At 42.3% G+C, this 24,154-nt stretch overlaps 1 protein-coding gene across 4 annotated transcripts in view; it reads right to left on the reverse strand.

The window, feature by feature from the left end:
- The window catches only part of LOC124784582 (exportin-7), a 247,235-nt gene extending 246,259 nt beyond the window's left edge, over positions 1-976 (reverse strand). For all 4 annotated transcript variants that reach the window (XM_047254115.1, XM_047254113.1, XM_047254114.1 and 1 more), the window contains exons 1-2: positions 908-976; positions 167-407 (exon numbers count right to left, since the gene is read on the reverse strand). In XM_047254115.1, coding sequence (XP_047110071.1) covers positions 167-407; positions 908-922 — 256 coding nt within the window. In that variant the 5' untranslated portion in view covers positions 923-976. The remainder of the gene's footprint in view (positions 1-166; positions 408-907) is intronic.
- Positions 977-24,154: the final 23,178 nt, after the last annotated feature.

The raw sequence follows: 24,154 nt of genomic DNA on the forward strand, positions 1-24,154 counted from the left end.
TATTTTTTTCGTTTTAACCATTATTTCCCTACCTACAACTGGTAACTTCGAAGAATGTGGGGCCTAAATTATTACCTTTATGATGGTACAACATTGTCAATAATTCTGTATAATTACATAAAGTGCATACTCATACATAACTGCAGACAAGGTGAATGTAACTTACGTATGTCAACTCTCTGCTGTAAACTCAGACCTTGTGCACTCCTTGAAACAAGTTTAGTGAGAGTTGTAGCAGCCAATAATTGGGCATAACAAGAGTCTCCCCTCTCGAGCAGAAGCTGACACTTTGCCAAAGTGTCTGGTGCATTTTGGAAACCAACTAATGCCTTCTCAGCTTCAGCGCGATGATTTGAATCCTGGGATTCGTAGAGTTGTTTACAAAGTAACTCCAATTGCCGCACCTCCTAAAAAGTCAACAAAAGATATCAACAAGATAATACAATACCTCATCAACAATTTAAGTTTATTCTGTAATGAACAGCTGTAGCTCTACTACTCTTTATGATGTACTCAAACGTTACATTATTCCCGTCATTTGCGAATGTTTTTGTCCTTCTACACTGATTAATAGTACGTTTTATCTCACAAGTGCGTTGTATACTTTTCACAAGTCAATTTTTCCCTTACTACACACCTTGTATTGGCGTATTTTCAAGCTGACAATGAGCTTTACGCACGAACTCCTATTTGTTTATATTTGATTTTGACTGGCGTTTCTTTCCGGCGCGCAACTAACGATAAACTCAGTGTTCACTTACATTTCAGCTAAAACATAACATAAAGCAATATAATTCAATATGTAACAGAAATCTATGGTCTTTTCCGGTTACTCGGGACGTATTTATTAACTTTCATGTCATGCCCTAAGTAAATAATTAACATAAATCTTAGTTTCTTCACTCACCTGTTCATCGGCCATTTTCAGAAACCAGCATTTGATGCGTTAGTGCTGCCATCCGAAAACACTACCACGAGATCAGAAACAAACATAAAACAAATGAATATCGAAGTGCAACACCCCCTGAAATTCTCGAGGATACAGAATCGATTGTTACAAGACTTTCAGTGGTAGCAGTGTTTATAAATAATTCCGTTCGTATTTTAACTTCAGCGCTGAGTAAAACCCATACTACTGCTAACTGGTAGTTGTATGTTGGCAAAAGAATAAATTGAACAAGGATATAATAGCCCTAGTAACTTAACAGAAAGTTAAGCAAGTACCACAAATACGTTACTACGATGGTTTCGTTGCTAAGGCTGGGTGTGTTAAAAATGTTTGAAATGAATATTTCAGTGATAAATCGTGCAGTTTGTGATTCAGAAATAACCGTTCTCAACCAAACCCATGATTGTCCGCTATTTTTAAATTAAGTACAAAATTACACAAAATATAAACAATTAATTAAACTAAAATTTAAACCCATAAATCTTATAAATTAAATGTTATTCGTGATGTTTTATACGCTATGTGAATTAGACAAACTGAAAATATTAAAATATTAATGCATAGAATAGTAATGATATAATGCCTAGTGTTCACATGAAATGGAATGATCAGATAGTCTCAGTTATAGGCAAAGTTGGTGGCAAACTTCGGTTTACTGGTAGGATACTGGCAAATCGATTGCTTACCGAACACACGTGCAACTCATCCTATAATATTCCTCAGTCTATGGGACCCATGCCAAAAAATAGAATCGCTGCATATAACTCCACGTTCCACCTGGTTAAGTCGCGGCAAATACACAAGTTCTACTGAACTACGGGCAGACTAAAACGGATTCCCAACCACTATGGGTTTCTCAAAGTACCCACTGAACCATCGCGGTATATTTCCAACTGTCGTGCTGTGAATATCGTATATCCTCCTGCGTCGATATATTGGTTATTAATTGTGACTTTTGGTCATAAACTTACCAATCTGCTTCATAGCGTATTATATATTACATTACTGCAGCTACCGCTGGTTAAGCCGAGTCTAGCATTTTCCCGCTGACAGTGCGTTCTGAGGTAGTGATTGTTACTGCTTGGTGTGAGCGTTTGGCGTGGGTGTCCAGCAGTTTTCAGTCCAGAATGCGTGTGTGTGTGCGTGTGTGTGCGTGTGTGTGTGTCGGCACTGGTTGCTCGCTGTCACTAGCATGGTTTCGTTGCTAAGGTTGGGTGTGTTTAAAATGTTTGATATGAGTAATAATTTCGGTAATAAAACGTAGTGTTTGTGATTCACTAATAACTATTCTCAACCAAACCCATTATTGTCCGATATTTTTAAAAGTAAGTACAAAATTACACAAAAATACGAACAATTAGTTGAACTAAAATTTTCATTTATAAATCTTATGAATTAGATGTTGTTCATGACCTTTTTATATGTCTGTCAGCACAGTCAGTGTTGGTGCATTGGTAGCAGTGTAACTGATTTGGTGAACAAAAATTGCTGATTTTAATCAAATATCCTCTTAAAGTTTAATTATTTGTGTAATAGAATGTGAAACTATCTCAGTCGATGCATACTGATGAGTGATAGTAACTGACAGGTCAGTCTCTTTTGTGCAATTAAAATTACAGTAGTTATTAATTATTTATTAAATTTCTGTTAATGGGACATCTTCGGCACTAACGTTTTTTTACAAATCCTCCACACAGTATATCTGTATGTCGTTGGATTCGTCCTTTTCTGTTCTTTAAATCGGTGTATTGTGATTTACTGTAATTGCAGTTGTTTGCTCTACACTTGCGCTTACATGCACAGTTCTTTTATGACCACAGTCAGACAGATATGACATCATATCTGCGCAGTGCACATATCTGAAGCATTGAGAAGCCAAAGAAACTAAAACTTGCACCAAACGACACCCTGGTCAGCTCTGATATTGTTTCTTTGTTCACGAAAGTGCCACTCAGCGACGCTCTGGAGCACATCGGTTCCATTTTCCCGCAATACGTCACAAAGGTCTTCCATGCGTGTCTCACAACGAGCTGTTTCACGTGGACTGACAATTTCTACAAACAGCTGGGAGGCGTTGCGGGGGTAGTCCTCTTCATCCAGTGGTGGCCAACTTCTTAATGGAACATTTCCAAGTACAGGCACAGGACTCAGTGACTTGTAAACCTAAGGTGTGGTACAGGTACGTCGATGATACTTTCATTGTGTGGAGCCATGGTAAAGAACAGCTCGGTGACTTACTAAGACACTTCAACAGCCTCCATGCCGACATAACATTTACCATGGAAGTAGAAAAGGACAAGAAACTGCCATTTCTAGATATGCCGGTCACAAGGGACGGCGAAAACCTGGGACATAGCGTATATCGAAAACCGACACACACGGATCGATACCTGCACAAACTGTCAAACCACCACCCAAGCCAGAAAAGAGGCATGATTAGTACGCCCGTAACGAGAGCAGGACGAATATGTAAGCCACAACACCTCAAACGAGAAATGCAACACCTGGAAACTGTTCTGAGGAGCAATGGGTACTCCACAAATTATATTAGAAGTGTAACAGAGCCAAACACTCGGCGAAGTAAGGAACCAGCAAAAGAAATGTCGGGTACGGCCTTTCTGCCATACATTCCCAGAGTGACGGACAGAATCGACCGTATATTGCGCAAACATGACGTAAAGACGATTCTGAAACCGACAAGGAAGATCAAAGAGTGTCTTAGATCGGCGAAGGAGAAAAGAGACCCACTTGCAATGTCGGGAATATAACGTATACCATGCACATGCGGGTAAGTTTATGTCGGAATGACTGGACGATCAATTAACACCAGGATCAAAGAGCATAAGCGACATTGCAGGTTGGGGCAGGTGGAGAAATCGGCCGCGGCAGAGTACGCACTGAAGTAGACCGACCACGTAATAAAATTCGCCGACAGGGAAGTTCTGGCTGTAGAGAAGCACTATCACAAACGCGCGAACAGTTTCAACAAGAAAGAGGAAAGCCTTAAGGTAAACGGATCCTGGCTTACCGTACTGCAGCGAACGACCGTCACAGGTAGCAAGAGGAGAACCGCACGGGAAATGACCGCGGAGAAGCCCTCGGACGTTGGCGCTCCAGGTACATACAGTCTGTGGCCGCGAGCTCGGCTCCAGTTCACCACCGGCAATGGAGGGAGAAGCTTTAATAATGCCAGCCACTCATGCTGGCGAAACGTCAGTAAAATCATCAGACGAATGTCGGCCGAAGAACCCGAGAAAGAAGCAAATAGGCAGTTTGTCAACAACTGGCCACAAAAGCCTTAACAATTTTGCTTCATGTGGTAGTTAAATTTGTATGACCAGTGCAGCTTAGGAGTGAGGGAGACCCTGTATGGCATGAGAGAATGTGCATCTGCAGGGTCCACAACCTGGTAGCGAATTGCGTGGGCGATCTCCCTGAATGTTTCTTCACAAAAGGTAGCTTACTGTTTGCGTTACAAAGCCTATGAGGGGTTCAAAAATGGCTCTGAGCACTATGGGACTTAACATCTGTGGTCATCAGTCCCCTAGAACTCAGAACTACTTAAACCTAACTAACCTAAGGACATCACACACATTCATGCCCGAGGCAGGATTCGAACCTGCGACTGTAGCAGTCGCGCGGTTCCGGACTGAGCGCCTAGAACCGCTAGACCACCGCGGCCGGCGCCTATGAGGGAAGAAGCTTCAAAGGACAGACATTATTTACATTCCAAGTGGTATGTCATGAAGCGCTACAGTGTCATGTACCAGCCCAAGACATGCCTTTCTCTTGTGTCCTGAAAATCTTGTCTGTTACAAATTAGAGAATTGTTTACTCATAGGTTTATCACAGCACAGCGTGCTGAGGTAGTCTGTTACTCGCAAGTTTTCTCCCTTTCTTTGTAGGGACAATAGCTAGGTCATGCTTTGAGTAATTTGGAGTGGGGTATAAAATCCCTGCCCTGCCAAAGGCATTTCTCAAGATTGGAAAGATGCTGCGACCCCCAGGATCGCAAATCTCTGGTTTTCCGAAGCGACTAAACGATGGAATTTCGAAGTTTCTTAGCCCGGGAACATCGCAACAGATTGGAGTTGTACCAGCCATTAAACATATCTCGCTGTCTCTTTCCATACATGAAAGCTTCTAGCTAGATATTATGAAAATTTTCTTAGGAGGGGTTTCGAAGAGTCAATCCCCTCTTGTCTCATAGGCTGACTACAAGTTACGCTTTTTGATTGGCTCAAGAAAATTAGGTGGGGCTTGTTTCATGGAATGTTCAGGAGAGGAGGGAAGTGAAGATATCGACAGATGCAGAAGTTTGGACTCTGGGTCAGATTTCGACTGCGACACTGATTGGTTTGGTAAGTGCAGCTGTGCTGTATAGGATGTAGATTCGGGGCAGACATTCTTAATCCTAAATAAATTTTATGGAGACGCTGAAATGCAGCAAACAATTTTGCCTGCCTTGTTCATCCAATTCGATGTTAGTTAGGTAACTAGAGGGAGACAACAGTGCGGACTTCTTCTGCAGTGTTTTCATTGAAAGTATGTCGAATGACAGTGACTGGACACACTTCGTTATCTCTACGTTCATTTCCTTTCATTTATGTGGCGCTTGGATAGCTTGTTTTCTGAATGTTTTTTGTCTGCATGGGAAAGCACACAGCGTTGGATTTGAGACAGGCTGGGGAGAGAATGCTGCGAGGAACGTGAGGAAAGTGGTCTTTTGCTGCCAGCGCAGTCCGGAATCTCAGGTGCCTGTCTTCCTGGAAGTTGGAACGCCAGGAGCGATCCAGGAGATGGCAGGCACATGTGTATTTCAACCCAGGCCTTGCTCGGCGGCCAAACTATGGCTGGGACGCCACGCTACCAGCAGGAGAGCGCCGCTGTCTCATGTTTTGCTGAGAGCTTTTTGTAGATAACCATCACTCTCTTTCTGAAAGAAACACGGCTTTCAGAAAATATTGGCCTAGCCCTATGAGCTACTTTCTAGAATCAGGGGACCTCTGAGGCGAGTCTAATGATGGGTGCGAAAATGCGCCATTGGTAAATTAGTCAGTTAGTCAGTGCTGTCACAGAGATGTAGCTGCAGCAACCTATTTTTTTTCCTTTAAATAAGATGGCGTTTTGTCATGGGATTGGAATTGTGCTGTAATACATTGTGTTGGCGGGATTCTGTCACGAAATGATAGCAGGGCACAGGAATTAATGAAAATTAGTGGAGTCTGTAAGGAGCGTGAATAAAAAGCGATGACGAGCTGTGTGCATCGTGTGCATATCGGTAATATTTGTTGGAGACAGAGATCGGTGCACCATCAGCTTCTCTGCAGCAGAGCCATTCGCACGACACAGCTGACTCTGGGCGTAAGTGCCACTATTGGCATGATAGGCCATTTCTCGGTCTGCACTTGGAGACATCCGTACGATCGCCTGTTTCAGGGCCACAACTGCTGTATTGAGTGTTGGAGCCTCTTGATTAACCAGCGGCTTACTGTCACTGTTTTCATTTAAGGCTAACGAACTTTGAGTCATGTTCAGGTCGACACATCCGTCAGGAGGGCATACTTTCATCATTCAGTCAGATAACGCTCCACATGAGTAGAAATGCAGTAATTAGAATTTACATGAATAGAGTTTTTAAACCATTTCATAGTCTTTCATAACTTGTTCGATGTGAATATGTTTATTGAATAATGTGTTAACTGAAGGATTTTCTCTGTTAAACACCTTCGACTCAAAGGATTTTCTCTGTTAAACACCTTCGACTCATATTAAAATATTTTTATGTAAATGTTCACTTTAGGATCTACAGCTAAGGCCTTGGAAATTGCGTTATTCCTTAAAGTTGTGCATATTAAATTTATAGCTTAGACCTTAAAGATATGTCTGGTTTACAACCAGTTTTCTGGGTCTGGGTAGCTTTACACATACAGAACGTTTCATGTAAATTGGTGAACCCATGCTCAAGATATGATTCTTTTTTGGATCCCCTGATGTGCAGTCGAATTATTAATGTCTGTGTTTTTTGTTTGTTCGTCTCACTTATTGGCGTGACCGGACCAGAAACAAAAACATTTTGCCATGATAGTTTCTGGTACTTGCTGGAGCGAATTAATAACCCGTGTACTTTTTTCTCTCTAGGTTCATGTTCATGATTTTTGTAGATTCTTATCCACTCCAGTGGTATTTTTGAAAGGATCTTATATGTAGATATGTTTCATAAATGCAATTTATTGTTTGTCACAAATTAGAATAACATTGTTATACTTTATTTTTGTTTCTGTTGTTTGAGGAACATCAGGCTTTCACAGGAGTGTTAATAGAATTTTATGTCACAATATCGAATATTTTGTCTCAGGTTGGTTCATGGGAATGAGCTACCGGATCTGAATCAACTCAAAGGGAGCTCACATGGTACAGAAAGTCTACGTTCTACAAAATGCATGCAGTGCAACCAAACCAGGCAGAGCACACCACATAATAAAGCGAATTTGGAGGTTTGTGCTGCGTCAGCAGTATGAACACTCTACACAAGAATGCAAACACTGCACATGGCTACATTTGAGGAGGAAGAAATAAGGGGAGCAGTGAGAGTGCCACAGATAACGACTGTAGATTGATCAACAAGAAGAATTTTGAGAGAAGTTTTACTGGAGAAAGATTTATTGGGAAAGATTTGTATAGTATTTTGTGTTGTATGTGCAGGAGAAAATTTATCCTGAAATCAATAAGCTGTGCATCAGAACAGATTCACTGTCAGGAGTGGTTGCAGATTAAGTAGAGGTGTGGGGGACAAACGGAAAATGGGAAAGGGTTGGGTAGTAACAGAGTCATGGTCAGTCAGAAGACATGAGGTGGTCAAAGTTTTGTGTTCTTTTTGCTCATTTTGTTCCACGTTAAATATTAAAATGGAAAACATGAGGACAACAACTTTCAAGGGCATCAAGTGCAGTGAATCTCTTTAGTCATAACCATCAGAATTCATAGCATTAAATCGAGGGATGAGCATAACACCAAATGAATTCGCCAACCGAGTTATGACATTTGTGAGATATGTATGTCTGTGGTCTGATACCATATTCTGATGACTGTGGACCCACCAGACTCAGGTTGCACAGAGGAAAAGAGTGTTCTTAGAATAAATGGGGAGACAAAGCAAATTACTGGTAGTGTTGAAGGTTAGAAAATGTGCAATGGGATAGATTATCAGGACAGCGTGCTTTTTGTAGGCACGCAGTGCGGACGACAGGCGCCGCCTGGAACAGATACAAATCACGTAATCAGTGGTATTCAGGAGGGAGTAGATTACTGTATGACTGAGATTAGAATTTGAAAATAATTAAGTATGATAAGCAATACATTTTACTGGGGTTTTTACCCCATGCTTTTCTGTTTAGAATTAAGTAGGATAAGTAGATTATTCACGGTTATGAGTATTTATACGTGATTATTTATTTATGATTTTTTTTGTGTATAGGTAGTGTGTGTAATTTATTGCGTATGTTCCACCCTTCTATTACTGGGAATCTGTCAGGGATGTAGAAATGGGAGCAGTTCGGCAGAAAGGATGGATATTCTGGACGAGGAAGAAAATAGAAACATTTGGAGAATTAAATCTGGTCTATGGGAAGATAACGGAATTCATAACGAATTGTATACCAGTAATCACGCCGGCTGTGTGGCCGTGCGGTTCTAGGCACTTCAGTGCGGAACCGCGTGACTGCCACGGTCGCAGGTTCGAATCCTGCTTCGGGCATGGATGTGTGTGATGTCCTTAGGTTAGTTAGGTTTAAGTAGTTCTAAGTTCTAGGGGACTGATGACCTCACACGTTGAGTCCCATTGTGTTCACAGCCATTTGAACCAGTGATCACACTGGTCAAAGGGCACATGAAAAGCTAGTTTATCGAAGAGGAGACGAAGAGAAGGTACAATAGGATGTAGAAGAGGAACGAATTCACAACCAGGAGGAAGAGGAGGGCACAAGGCCGAACCAGGAAGCGCAAAACAATGAAATGACAGATGAGGAGTTCAGTATCATGAAGTTTTTGAAGGGAATGAGACAAGAAATTCAGGATATGGTAGAAATGGTACAAGCAATGAGGAAAGAAAATAAGGAAACGGGAGAAAAAATTAGGGAGGAAAACGAGGACATGTAGAAGAAAATACGGTAAGAAAACAAGGATATTTGGGAGACGATAAAAAATTAAATTCGAGGACTAAAGGGAGACACGAAGAAAATTGCCAAACTGGCAGAGTATATGAAGAAAATTGCTCAGGAGGCGGTAAATGGAGCCCAAGAAGCAAACAGGTTAGCAATAGCGGCAAAGGAAGAGTGTAAGAGGATAGAGGAGACGAGTTGGGTAGCAATTTTAAAGTTGTAGAATGGGATCAACGATGTGGAGAGGCGATAAGAAGAGTGGGACAGACTAGTGGGCAAGATGGACGAGCATATGGACCAATTCGAGAAAACTATGAAGAAAAACTAGAAGAGGCCGTGCACTAATGAAATGAAAAGACCTGGAAGGCAGAGGCTTAACTGAATAGCATGGACACTAAGACAAAGATAAATATCTACAGAAGTACAGTTGAGCTGCAGTCACAGAGAACAGAGAATAGAGCTATTCAAGTAGAGAGCAAAGAAGCAGGGACATGGTAAGCAGGCACCGTTCAATCGAAAACAGAGAATATGTGCGACAATGGAGACAGGCTGAATAACATTAATGAAACTGACTGCGAGACAACGGTCAATAAACTTGTGCATCAATTTGGGGAAGAGATATCAAGCACTAATGCAGCGGGAGTTAGCCTAATAAATGTTGCCAAGCCAGTATCCTACAGACACTGTCAGACAATTACAAAACTCATGAGGAGAGATAAGGAAATGCTGGACTAGGAGAACTATTCGACATTGTATATGCTTGAGGAATTCAAGGACAATGGGACGTCGATCAATCCGGTAGCTTGGGTACATCAATCTGATAATTGTTTCCCACAAAAATGGTCACGACCTTTTTGTCTCGATGATGTAGTGACACTCCTAGACCCAGTGGCACTAAACAGGCTGCTACCAGTAAACAGGAAGTGCTTGTCATTTGTAGCTTTCTGGGAGAAGTTCCTCGAGATTTGCTGGCACCGCATAAAACAAAATATTATTAAAGAGGAAATGTTGAGTTTGCGGGCGCTAAAAGATACAGGATTCAAGAACGTAGTGTGGTTACTGAGCGAACTGGAAACAAGAAATTTATATCTTGACGAGCCCTTCGCTACCACAGAAACACTGTGGTTGTGCGAGGACAAGATGCCTAACAAATTTCGTTGAACCATTATTGAACACAAGAAAGTAAATATTGATGAATTTAGGAGACTTGCAAGATATGTGACTGATAGAGCGTAGGCGATAGCCTTTCCTACCCAACGACATCGCCCACGTATGTGGCAAAATAACCCATAAAATTGTGCTAATCATGACCGTAGCGTCCGGCAATTTAGTACACAAGTTATCGCAGGTAACAGATATAGAAGTTGTGAATACGGCAGAGCTCAGATGCGGACTACAGGCGCCGCCTGGGACAGATAAAAATCACGTAATCAGTGGCAGGAAGGAGGGAGTAGATTGCCTTATGTCTGAGATTAGATTTTGTAAATAATTATGATAAGTCATACATTTTAGTGGGGTTTTTACCCCATGCTTAACTGTTTGGAATTAAGAAGGACAAGTAGATTACTCATGGTTATGAGTATTTATACATGATTATTTGTTTATGATTTTTTTGTGTATTGGTTGTGTGTGTAATTTATTGTGTATGTTTCACCTTTCTATTACTGGGAATCTGTCATCTTGATTACTTGTAGCGTAAATGTACTAGATTAGAGAGTTGATAAGGAAGGAGTGCAGAGCTATGTTGGTTGATATGTGGGACTATCGAGATTCCAGTTCGTGCTGATATGAAGAGTAAGAGATAGTTACATATCAAGTATTTGGCTCCTGTTAGGTGGCTGTTGCGAGGGATAAGATATGGATAGTAATCCCCATTTGGCGTTTTGTCTTTCCTAGTTGTTTAGTTATCAACTGACTGCGTGAAATTATGTGCTCTATAGACGATGATTTTATGTGTGTTGATGTCCTCACCAGTGATGTGAGTGGACATGAATTTGTTGGTTAGTATGTGTTTGTTGTCGTTTGAAGTCAGACAACGTCGGAGCGAATTGTGTCCTCAGTGCGAACAGTTTTTGTGCTTTTTTATGGGAGCATGAGAAATATGTTTATGGGCAGCAAACAAGTTTGCTTGTCGAGTGAAGGATGATGTGCATGAGCAATGAATATGGGAATACATGTTTTTTGCAGAGCACTCAGACGTTCACCAGTCTGCAACAGTCTGATATCTAGCAACAGCACGTAAAGATATACAGCATATACTGTCTATAAAATTTATTTTGTTTGTTTAACAGTGTACAGGAGAGATTAAGCACAATGAACAATGTAATGGGGGACAGTACTGAGACTGCTTAAAGTATTATAATAATCAAGGAACAGTAAGGGAAATCAAAGCTATTAGAATGCAGGCATTTAATTCATATTAAACTGAAGGTAACATGATGAGCATCTCAACTTGACTTTGTATGCATTAATATTTTAATGGAAGGTAAAATTAGATATACAGATAAGTGTGGTGGGATCTAGTCTTGTGTTGGGAGATTTTCTCCACAGGAGTATGGAGCAGCATATAAAGACAATGGAGGAGTTGAATGGAATGGAAAGTAATCAGTAAAGAAATATGTAGGGATCGTCTCATCCAACTGTGGGGATCACAGTTTGTATCCAGGATCTTGGTAGTTCAGTCAGTCATGATGCGTTATAGTGAACTGCATGATCCATAGAACAAACTAGGATTACTATGTATGAAAATTATTTGAACGTGTTATATTTCAGGCACGGCATGGTGAAAATGGGAATATAATAACGTGTTAAATACTTGTTAATCTAGTATTATTTCGTTCTTCCCCCAGGATAGCACAATATGACCAAAGACTTAAGTCATTTTGCCAGTCAGGGGCACTGATAGCCAGTAACATTAAAACTGTAGACTAATTATATAAAACAATTATGAAACTGTATGGCATACAAACCACGGTTCAATGTCATACACTTTGTTTGTTTTCATTTTCACTTGGGCTCACTTGGATATATATTTGTGTCATTATATTTTTGCATACTGTTAGTGTAACTCCATTTTATACAGATCGTATGGTCTACAACGCCATAGAATAAACTGACCTTTTTCTCCTGCCAGAGAACAATATACATTAGCCAGTCTGCACCACATGCAGTACTGTGCTATGCAGCTATTCACTGTCATCATTTCTATTCTCACAGTGAGAGCTTCCTGACGCTATCTACCATCACACTCGGTACAGCTCAGCACACCTTTTCATCGGACCTTGTGGATAGTGTGGATTCACTGTTCAAGCTACTCCACAATATATTTCCGTTAAGCTCTAGTGAGCAGTTTAGCAACATACTGTCAGGGTACAATCGAGTTGACTACTACAACCAGCGCCAGTCACCTGGACATGAACTTTGGAGACATGTCCAGCTTCTTGTTTCTGGACACACACCTGCGTCCAAGGGTCTGTTGCAATAGGAGAATGCTAGCCACATTTTCGTCAAGCCACAGCCAGTGTCATGGTCACCCCTGCTATAGACTGTACCAACGAAGACAAGGTAGCACACCTATTGTCCATTGCATTGACTGCATCTGCCAGATGTGACATTATCATGTTCCAAGCGATGATCAGGTAGCTGCATCGAACTAATCTGTCCATCCACTGTACGTTGTGCCTCAGTGTGACAGAAGTGAACCTCAGTGCCTGTGTGATATTCCAAAAGAGAGTAAAGCTAAAGAACAAGCTCAATTCTGGTTCGTTCACTATGTAAATCTGTATCTTGATGTCAATGTCTTGTTGATTCTTTATTGTCACATATTTGTGTTTAGTTCTGTTCTTTGATATCGCACATATTATCAGTGCATTGTAGATTTGACGTGTTTACGATTAAGAATTTCACAATTAGACATAAGGCTTATTTCTTTGTCTAACTGTCATTGTCACACTAATTTGAAACTCATATCACGTGTTCACAGACACGATAATTTAGTAAATGGAAACGCCTGATCACCTTATACTTAACATTTCATTCAATGTTCAATTAGTCATTTATGTGGTATGGAAAGATTTCTAGATGGGTACTCAGTTGTTGTATTTTAGTGCTTCATGTTTTTCATTGCGTCAACTAGTTTTGCTCCGAATACACCCTACAGTGGCGATATGTACAACACATAATCAATATTCTTACATTCTACTTAATCGCCTGAAAACATTCTTAAAAACTATAAACATTTATTAGGTATAGGGTATGAGTGGACTTTCAGTCACAATTAATGATGTAATAAGATGAGTGAGGAAGGAGACACATTAAATGTCAGGCAGAATAAGAGGTTCAAAGTGTATAACATAATGTTGACTGTGACCTGAGAGAAAAGTCTGTTCTACATATTGTTCAACTGGTACTCTAGTCCTTATTTGCTACTGTATATTCCATAACTGTTAAGGCCCTGCCTTCAGTGTCACACCCAGAAATAAAGTAAGTAATTAATGGAGTTGCTTATAATGATACTGGTGGTCAGTCACAAGGCATGTAATTTGTGCAAACCAACTACACTGGGTAGAGAAAAGTCGTGGGATAGCGATATGCACATTTATAGATGGCGGTGGTATAGTGTACGCCAGGTATACAATGTTAATGGATGGTGCAGCTGTCATTTGAACTCAGGTGATTCATGTGAAAAGGTTCCAACATGATTAAGGCCACACGACGGGAATTGACAGACATTGAATGTGGACTGGCAGTTGGACTAGATGCAATGGACATTCAGTTACAAAAATCGTTAGGGAATTCAATATTCCGAGATCCATAGTGCCTAGAGTGTGCTGACAATACAAAATTTCAGACATCACCTCTCACCACATAAAACTTAAGAACCAAGAGCAGTAGCGTTTGCTGTTAGTTGTCAGTGATAACAGACAAGCAATACTGCGTGAAATAACGACAGAAATCAATGTGGGAAGTACGACGAACGTATCCGTTAGGACAGTGAAACGAAATATGGCATTAATGGGCTATGGCACCAGACGACCGACGTAAGTGCCTTTGCTGACAGGACGACACCAGCTGCAGCGCCTCTCCTGGGCTCATGAACATGTCTGGTGGTCCCTAGGCGGCTGAAATCCGTGGCCTTTTCAGATGAGTCCCAATTTCAATTGGTAAGAGTTGATGGTAGGGTTCGAATGTGGCGCAGAGCCCATGAAGCTATCGATCCAAGTTGTCAACAACGCACTTTGCAAGCTGGTGGTGGCTCCATAATGGTATGGACAGTGTTTACACAGAATGGGACCGACTATTGATTAGAAATGGTTACGTTCCCCTACTTAGAGACCACCTGCAGCCATTCACGGACTTCACGTTCCCAAACAATAATGAAATTTTTATGGACAACAATGCGCCATGTCAAAAGGCCACAGTTGTTCGCGACTGGTTTGAAGGACATTCTGGACAGTTCGAATGAATGATTTGGCCACCCGGATTGCCTGTCATGAACCCCATCGAACATTTATGGAACGTAATTGAGAGGTCATTTGAAGAATAAAGTCCTGCGTTAGTAACACTTTCGGAATTATGGGCAGATATAGAGGCAGTGTGGCTCAATATTTCTGCAGGGGACTTCCAACAACTGATTGAGTCTGTGCCACATCGAGTTTCTGCACTATGGAGGCAAAAGGAGGTCGGACACCATATCAGGAGGTATTCTACTTAACTTAAGAAGATCACCCACTGTAAGAAACTTTCATAGCTAGGGGGGGGGGGATGTTATGAAACACTGCAAGAAATTTCACATGCCTTTTACATTCAGTTTGAGATTGATTAGGAAATTAGAGGGAAACAAAAGCGCAGATTCCTTGGGTAATATTTTCATCTAAAGAATATCAAATGACAGTGCACTTTCTATGTTATTTTCCTTTCATTTAAAATGAAGCTGGGATGGCTTGTTTCCTGGATGATGTTTGTGTGGTTGGGAAAGCACAGTGTGTTAGATCTGAGACAGGTCAGGGCGGCCAAACTGTGGCTTGGACGCCATGTTACCAGAAGGAGAGCGCAGCTTTCTCATGTTTTGCTGGGAGTTTTTTGTTGACAACCATCACTCGCTTTTCGAAAGAAACGCGGCTTGCAGAAAATATTAGCATAACCCCATGAGCTGCCTTCTAGAATCAGAGGATCTCTGATGTGAGGTTAATGCTGAATGTGGAAACGCGCCATTGGTAAGTTAGTCAGTGATGTCACGGAGACAGAACTGTGGCAGCCGGTTTTAGAAGTGAAATGGCGTTTTATCATGTGATTGGTATTGTGATGTGATGCATTGTCTTGGTGGAATTCTGTGTGCTGGAAGGATTAATACTATCTGGCCAGCGTGTACGCAGTTGTTGCTATTGATGGGATACAGATGGTGCTGATAGCGTCGCTTGTGCCGGGCTAGCAGCGCGATCTGCAGCTGTTCATTGCGTCCCAGACAGCAGCACCTGACTCAACAAACGCCGTCCACAGAAGTAGTATAGCTAACTGAGTTTCGGTGCATTTTGTTAGTGCAGGTTGCCTACATCAGGGATAGGTATGTGCTCAGGGGCAAACCTATTGTTCTCCTTTGATTGACAGGTACTTAACCTACTGCTCTCATTTGATTGACAGGCACTTAACCTATTGTTCTGCTAAAATGATCCTTCCTTTTGATTGACAGGCACTTAAGCTATTGTTGCCCCACACTCTCCCACTCCCCTCCCCCTCAGGAAACCTCATCCCTCGCTGCTACAGTTACACTTTCAGGTCTGAGTTACTGGATACCCCCTCTCACTCTTATCAATTTGATTGACAACTTAATTAACCTCAACCCCTCTGGTAAATCCCCTCCTCCCCCCTCTCGCAGAATATGGTGGGAAGTTCAAACACCATCAGGACAATGCAACATACCACTAACCTAGGAAAATGGCTGGAAGAAATGGCACTTGGGCTACCTCCACTAACCTAAGTCATCCGATCATCACCTCTTTCTAGTAATTGGTGAGAAAAGGACTCAGCCAGTGCTGGGCATAAGTCTTTATTTTCAGTCTTTATTTAAACACTTAGAGGGAATACTGCCATCAAGTGTGGTCACCCCGAGGTCCGAAGTCCAACTGACCTAGTACACAGTACAGCCACCAGAGGGCACTGCTGTCCCTTCCATGACGTAATCCAAGATGGCGGTCAGGTGGTGGAGAGGAAGGTTCTCATAACAGGAAATTCAAGGGTATATTGATTATTTATAAAAAAAAAATCAGTTTGTGGAGTTCGATTTCTCTTGCTCATCATTCTCTGCTGTTGCGAAACATGTAGGTCTTGTAAGAAGAAATTACATGGGGTAAACATATTGTACAACCTAATGTTTGGCACTGCACTCTATGTGTCTTTTTGTGCCCTTTGTCGGCACTTAACGTACTGTTGTGTTAAGTGGTTTTCCATGTCATCCCCACTTCCTTAAACTATTATACCACCTTTGATACCAAATTAAGTAATTAGTTATGTCCTCCCACCAATTTCTGGTACACTTTTCAAATTTCACATGCTTTTGAACGTCATCTCTGGCGCATTCTTCTTTGTCACCCGTCCCCTTATAATATTGTACTGCACGTTACATAAAAATTATGCAAATTAACCTATTGTTCTGCACTTAACCTGCTGTTCTGCTCCATGTCACCCACTCACACAACCCCCCCCTCCCCCTTAACTATTGCACCACTAACACCATGTTGATATAAAAAATTTATGCAAATTAATTAAATCGATATTAAATGAAATGATAGTTAAATGGATACCCTAGCTGCAAACGGGCGTTGATGTACTTCATTGTGGACATGTTGAAAATGTGTGCCCCGAGCGGGACTCGAACCCAGGATCTCCTGCTTACATGGCAGACGCTCTATCCATCTGAGCCACCGGGGGAACAGAGGACAGTGCGTCTGCAGGGACTTATCCCTTGCACGCTCCCCGTGAGATCCACATTCCCAACATGTCCACACCACTACATTCGTAGTGTGCCTAATAGATGTTTGCCCATCATACTCATTACTCGTGGCAGATTAATCTAGTAAGTCCCGTACGAGTTCAGGCACAGTGTGTGCGTTCGCACAAGAAGGTCAATGGCCGGGAAGCCATGTTCTTTCGGGAACAGATACTACCGTCATATATAGTTAAAATATGGCTTCCCGGCCATTTACCTTTTTGTGCGAACGCACACGCTATGCCCGAACTCGTACGGGACTTACTAGATTAATCTGCCATGAGTAATGAGTATGATGGGCAAACATCTATTAGGCGCACTACGAATGTAGTGGTGTGGAAATGTTGGGAATGTGGATCTCACGGGGAGCATGCAAGGGATAAGTCCCTGCAGACGCACTATCCTCTGTGCCCACGGTGGCTCAGATGGATAGAGTGTCTGCCATGTAAGCAGGAGATCCCGGATTCGAGTCCCGGTTGGGGCACACATTTTCAACATGTCCCCAATGAAGTACATCAACGCCTGTTTGCAGCTACGGTGTCCATTTAATTATCATTTCATTTCTAGCTAAGCTGCATGGTCATCCACGGTAACTGTTCTTTCGGGAACAGATACTACCGTCATATATAGTTAAAATATGGCTTCCCGGCCATTTATCTTCTTGTGCGAACGCACACGCTATGCCCGAACTCGTACGGGACTTGGTAGATTAATCTGCCACAAGTAATGAGTATGATGGGCAAACATCTATTAGGCGCACTACGAATGTAGTGGTGTGGACATGTTGGGAATGTGGATCTCACGGGGAGCGTGCAAGGGATAAGTCCCTGCAGATGCACTATCCTCTGTGTCCACGGTGGCTCAGATGGATAGAGCGTCTGCCATGTAAGTAGGAGATCCCGGGTTCGAGTCCGGGTCGGGACACAGATTTTCAACATGTCCCCAATGAAGTACATCGACGCCTGTTTGCAGCTACGGTGTCCATTTAATTATCATTTCATTTCTAGCAAAGCTGCATGGTCATCCACGGTAACTGTTCTTTCGGGAACAGATACTACCGTCATGTATATAAATCGATATTGCTCACATGTATGGGGTAGTTTTTTTCTTAATTCGCAGCATCCTATTTGTCGGTGAAATCGATGGAACATAGTTTAAACGAAAGATCGCTAATAAAAAACACATACCGCCATTCGACACCCGACGCAGATGCCAACAACTCCGCGCAAGTCCACCAGCAGTCAGGATGCACCGGCGCTCCCCGCAAAGTTACGAAGTGCGTGTCAGCTGCCAAGTGAGGCGTAGGTGTCAGTTCGGACCCCACAAGGATGAGGTGGCGGCATCTCTTTCATACTTGACACTGTTGCTAGCGCGATGACACTTAGCTGCAGTGTTGGTCCAGTGCTGAGAGAGATGTTCCAATACTTCCTAGCGATCCAAACGGGACAGCCTGTTTGTCACTGAATTTACCGGTCAAAGTGCTGCTGCTGCAGGTGTGGGAGCACCGTCCGCCATTGTTTTCTGCAGATGAGACTTTCAGCGGCAAAATTATTTGCTACAGATCGCTACATTGCACTGACAGTTAAACCCCGCAAAAGTTGTCTACAAATCATCAAATACATACAAGACTCACAAGTATATAGGGAGCCAGGAATATATTTACCAGTGTAACTACAATTAAATATTACAATTGCTGCTGCAGTCTGACACTGATAGATGTACAGGTAATGTCTCCTCTTGAGGCTGTGCTTCTGGTACAAATCTCAGTATCTATAGTGCACATAATTTTCAATGTAAAAATCTCTCTCGTTCCCCTGCAGTTATCGATGTGCTGAATCTATGTGTCCCTCACGATAGGACACACACTCATCTTCTCTGGTCATGCCTTAACATAAGCCACAGTAACATTACACTGTAATATATACACATTTTACACAAACAGTGAATTTATCTTTTATATCTGTACAGCACCCAAAAAGATAATGTTATGCCTATACTCACACCGGCTATATGTCTCGATTCTCCTCAGTCCTAGGAAATTATCTAACAAAGTGTTCGAATCAGCGCTTCTGGAACGTGCTGCATACTGCTAAGATTCTCTCAAACAAGTGCTACAAAGGACAGTCGTCCGGTAATATGTGTGATAATGAATGCTGCACCTGCGGACATAATGCTTGGAAAGACATGACCGACGTAGGTTGGTATACTGTAATCAACATCGCTATCTATAGAACAACCCAGTCCCCCCACTGCTGGACCAAACTTCGAACATGGAGCATGTGTTCGGGTGTAATGCATGATTAGTCCACATCCGAACCCTATCCCAGATGTGGCGTGTGGTGGATCCACCTCCGAACATCAGTCCGAATATATAGTGCGCTGCAGATCCACACTCGAATGCTAACTCAGATGTGGTATATTGTGGATATGCAGCCCAACACCGCTCCGTACATTGTGTGTGACAGATCCACCTTCAAACCCTATCCCGGGAGCAGCATATTGTGTATCTGCATCCCAACATCACTGTGGTATAACTAGCAGCAGATCCACACTCGAATGCTAACTCAGGTCTACTGCTGGTCATGGGAGCCATCTACAACACACGCATATACATAGACATACAGAAAACAGAGCAAATGCTCTCCAAATGTGGAATATGTCAGGTGGGGGCGACTGGATACAATCGAGTAGAGTTCTATATTATGCATACCAATCAGTGAATTTGGCCTAGGAGTTGGCAGCTGTACTCCATTTACAAGTAATTTTAGAACACAGAACAAGAGGTTATGTCATTATCGCAAGGATAGAACTGACATAAAATCGATAGAATTGCGAAAAATGATGGGAGAATACAATACTGTAAATTGAGCGAATACACACCGAAATGCGGTGAAATTAAGGAAGTACTTGTGTATTTATTGGTTGGCGCAGAATAATTTGTACATGGGAGCAAGTATGCGACAGCAAGAGGAATCCAAGACAAAGTCGACATGGAAGCAGAGGGAACCAGGGAAGCAGTCACTTTTTTCCATCGAGGCAGCATTATACTGTATGTCTGTTGAGGTACCAGTGATACACGTGAGTTGACTACAGTATCTGACGCTTTTCAGGAAGACAGAGAACAATCCGCCTCTAAATATACATGCATCTGCGTTAAAGGATAACAGAGAGTGGATGGGGTGATCGATTGAGATGGAGCTGTAACAAGGTACGATTTAATGGTAGACTGATGATGCATTCTAATGAAGGACAAGTTGCTGCAGGTCAATATTTCCGCTGTTCTGTCAGAATGCATCAGTCATGTGACATAGGCTGCATTCGACTCATATACCACCATATGCCCTGTATGTGATTTAGAGCACTGTCTACTTGCGATCGTTAAGGGCAAACCTGCCAGTCATCAGAGGACTTCCATCTCAAGTGTGATGAAACATGACACATTCCTCTAAACGAACTATGATTTATGCAGTGTACTCCATCCCCCTATCGCATCTTGAGTGTAAAATCGAGACTTCAGCTTAATAACTAAGATGGTTCTAAGTTAGTGATAGGTGTTTGTGAGGCACTGCAATCCCCGTGTATACATTTGCCTGACAGATGTCCTGTTTACAGAGTTAGCGGCTGAATGACTTGTAATTTCACATTTCGGGTGCTGCTGCTATGCGTTTATCTGTTTCCTTGTAACAGGTATTCTCCATTACTAACGATCATTTTATGTAGGACTGATGTGGGCATAGTATAATTTCTGAACCGTGATCAGACGTAAACAGTGAACACTATACATCACCAGAAAGCTATATTGTGCTTGTATCACACAGAGACGATGTCTTAAAGAAGTAGATTTTCGCTTTACGGTTCGATAACATAGTTTACGTAGAGAAACCGAGAAGAACGATGTATGTCATGCGCTTGAAATATATTTCTTACATTGGAATATTAACAGTTCTGGATTCCATACAACTGATAGGTCGGAAACTGAAGCGACCTGACATTGTAGCCCGTTTTAAGTGCGGGACATTTTAGACTAAGGAATGCGTGTGTTTATGTTCTCTCTTACCAATACCTTCCAGGTACTGATCCTAGACTCTGGAATAATACTTTAAAATTGATAGCTTGATTGATTTACGTAAAATTCTTCGAACTCCACCTGTCTGGAGCTCCATCACGTACAGATCATCCGGTTGTTCTTCTTAACTGTCTGCTATTACATCACGACACTTTCAAACATGTTACTACACATTGATAAGGAGTGCTAACCTCCTCGACATGGGCATATCTCGAGAAATCCTGTGTACTTGGATGGGCGTGGACTCGGCAAACTCCATTGATTCACAAAATGTAGAATGTAGCAGTATACTTCGGGTCGGCTGCAGATTAAATCGGAAACGGCACTGAAGGGTGGATTGGCCAGTGACAGTGTGGGTGGGGGGTCTTTCAGTCTCTAATTTTATCCTAAGACTGCGAGAATGCTCTGTGACTCCCATCAGCTTAGAGACAGATCGTAAATTAAGCACTATGCTCGTGGTGTCAGAAATTTAAGACGTATGTGTTCGAGAATTAACGATGAATATACGTACTGCACTGTCATCTATCTACATTCGCGATGATACTCGCAAAGTGGAGAAGAGGTTGTTTAGCTATGATAATGAAATTGGGAAACCTGCTGTCGCATGATTGGTCAGTGTTGAAAATTCTGTAAAATTGCTAAAATTGTTCGCATTATCAACTGCGATGGTTATTATTTCAGTACATTTTCCATCCCATCTTCTGGCACACTGTTGGTTACCACATAATGATTGACTGACAACCCATGTTTGAGTTGGAGAAAGAGTTTTGTAGAGGGGTAACACCTTCTCACTGTAGCTAGCACTGAAACAGTGATCGCGTACATGACTGCAATATGAGGAATCAGTCGAAATGGAAAGCAGAGCCATCAGATATTTTGTAACTGTGACAGATGAGTTCAAATGTAGAGCTCGTCAATCAGTTTCCCTGTAGTTTGGAAACTCTCCACAACGCCGCAAAACTCTTCCAGTTAGCTTATGTTGTAACTGACTTTTATTTAAAATCACCCGAAGTGTGTGTGTGTGTGGTGTGTTATGGTAGCAGCAAACAACATTATTTTACACTGTGTGACATCTAGTTTTCTGCGACAGGCCATGGATCAGAACGTGTTAATGGCAGTTTAGAACCTGGCACAGACCTCAAAGTCGTGGTAGAAAAACAAAATGTATGGCAGAGTACAAAGCGAGTTACAACAGAAAAAAAACTATGTTTCAAACAACGAGACGGTCCCAGGGAGCGTCTCTTGCGACTTACAGTATAGACTGCAGGATACGATCATCCTCCTACAGTGAAGGCGATGAAACTTTAAACTGGTCTGTGCAGTTTATCAAGACCTGTAAATTTAACAGGATTATAATGTGTGCTCGATGCTGGCATGCATGCAGTATTTGTTTTTGATGTGAGAGAGGAGAGAGACACAGTAAAAATCTTATTGAGCTCTCTATCAGATGAAGTTAATCGTCAGCTATCGAAATCATGCACAAGTCTTTATTTAAACAATTGTAGACAGCACCACCATCCAGTGTGTTCGCCAAGAGGTCTGGACTCCAACTGACTTAGTACACACTACCACGAGCAGAGGGCGCTGTCGTCCGTAACGTCATCTGATGATGCGACTACCGTTATTCAAGATGGCGGCATACATTGTGTTCACCGCGAGGCCTAGTACATATTGACACCACCAGAGAGCGCTACCATGGACTTAGGATGAATTTTCGCGAATGCCACACCCACCTCGACTTGGAAGGAAATAGTTAGAGTCTCCACCACGATCCTCAACCGACCGCCACATCCCCTTACCAACCCATGTTGTCAGGCTAACGTACACTAATGTGTACTAAAGTGTACTAACGTGCACTAACAGCTACTAACGTGTACTAACGTGCACAGTGCATGACGCCATCCAAGATTGGGGGGGGGGGGGGGAGATGGTGGGAAAGCGACTCTGCCTATGATGGACATATATGTTTTTATTTTGCAAGCAATGTCTCCTCCAGCGGATCTAGACTCCAAATGACCTAGTACACATTACTGCCACCAGAGGGTGCTGTCATCCCTCTTGTGACCTAATCCCAGATGGTGGTCTGGAGGTAGAAAACGGCGTGAATATTGCTCAGCCTGCGCTAGCCTGCTGGGGAGGGTAAGGAACGAGTGTACTCTATCTCTGAACATTTTAATTAGGGATGGAGTATATTTATCAGACTGATACAAAGCACATGCTCTGAGATGCCTGGGTTCACACCACACAACCCACAGATCTGTAAACCAACCCTAAATAACACTCACCAGACACGCAAATTACTCCTAATTTACTGAAATAATTTCAGTACAGACATGCAGACTCCTCTTAAATAATGCAGCACAGCGATGTGTAGACACGCTCAGTACTTGTAAACTGTCCAAATAACCCCAAGCGCAACTTGCAGACATGCTCACAAAATAATGCAACAGACACGCAATCAACGCACGCAGACACCGTCCTCCACCCCCTGTGCAGTAGAGTGCAGTGGTGGTTAGCAGCAAACCATGCGAAGTGAGGTGGCCATCAGCTGTCAAACTACAAAACTACACACAGATGCCCTCAGGCATGATGCAGTGACATACTGTTCATACTTGACACGAGAGAAATTCCTATCCAAATACATGTTCACCTAGGCACCGATGCTGGCGGAACCAGCCAGGGACACGTGCACTGTCGCAGTTACGAGCCGCCACCGGACGCTGGTGAAAGTTGCATCTATTTTCAAGAATACAGCAACTGTTATACTGACATCACAGAACTCCAAGGCACAACCCCCATATGCGAGACACCTCCGGACAGCACTTGTCTTTACTGTTGATGACAGTGTAGCTACAAAACTTTGCAAACGCATCTAACAATGTTCTCAATCTTACACTCATGTCACGTGACTATGTACAAAAAACAAGAAGTGAGTCGACCTCGCGGAAATTGTATACCATCCCAGAAATAGTTAATGCTTGCTTTCTTTATGTCTC

Source organism: Schistocerca piceifrons, chromosome 1, assembly GCF_021461385.2.
Source record: "Schistocerca piceifrons isolate TAMUIC-IGC-003096 chromosome 1, iqSchPice1.1, whole genome shotgun sequence".
Taxonomy (NCBI): Eukaryota; Metazoa; Arthropoda; class Insecta; order Orthoptera; family Acrididae; genus Schistocerca; species Schistocerca piceifrons.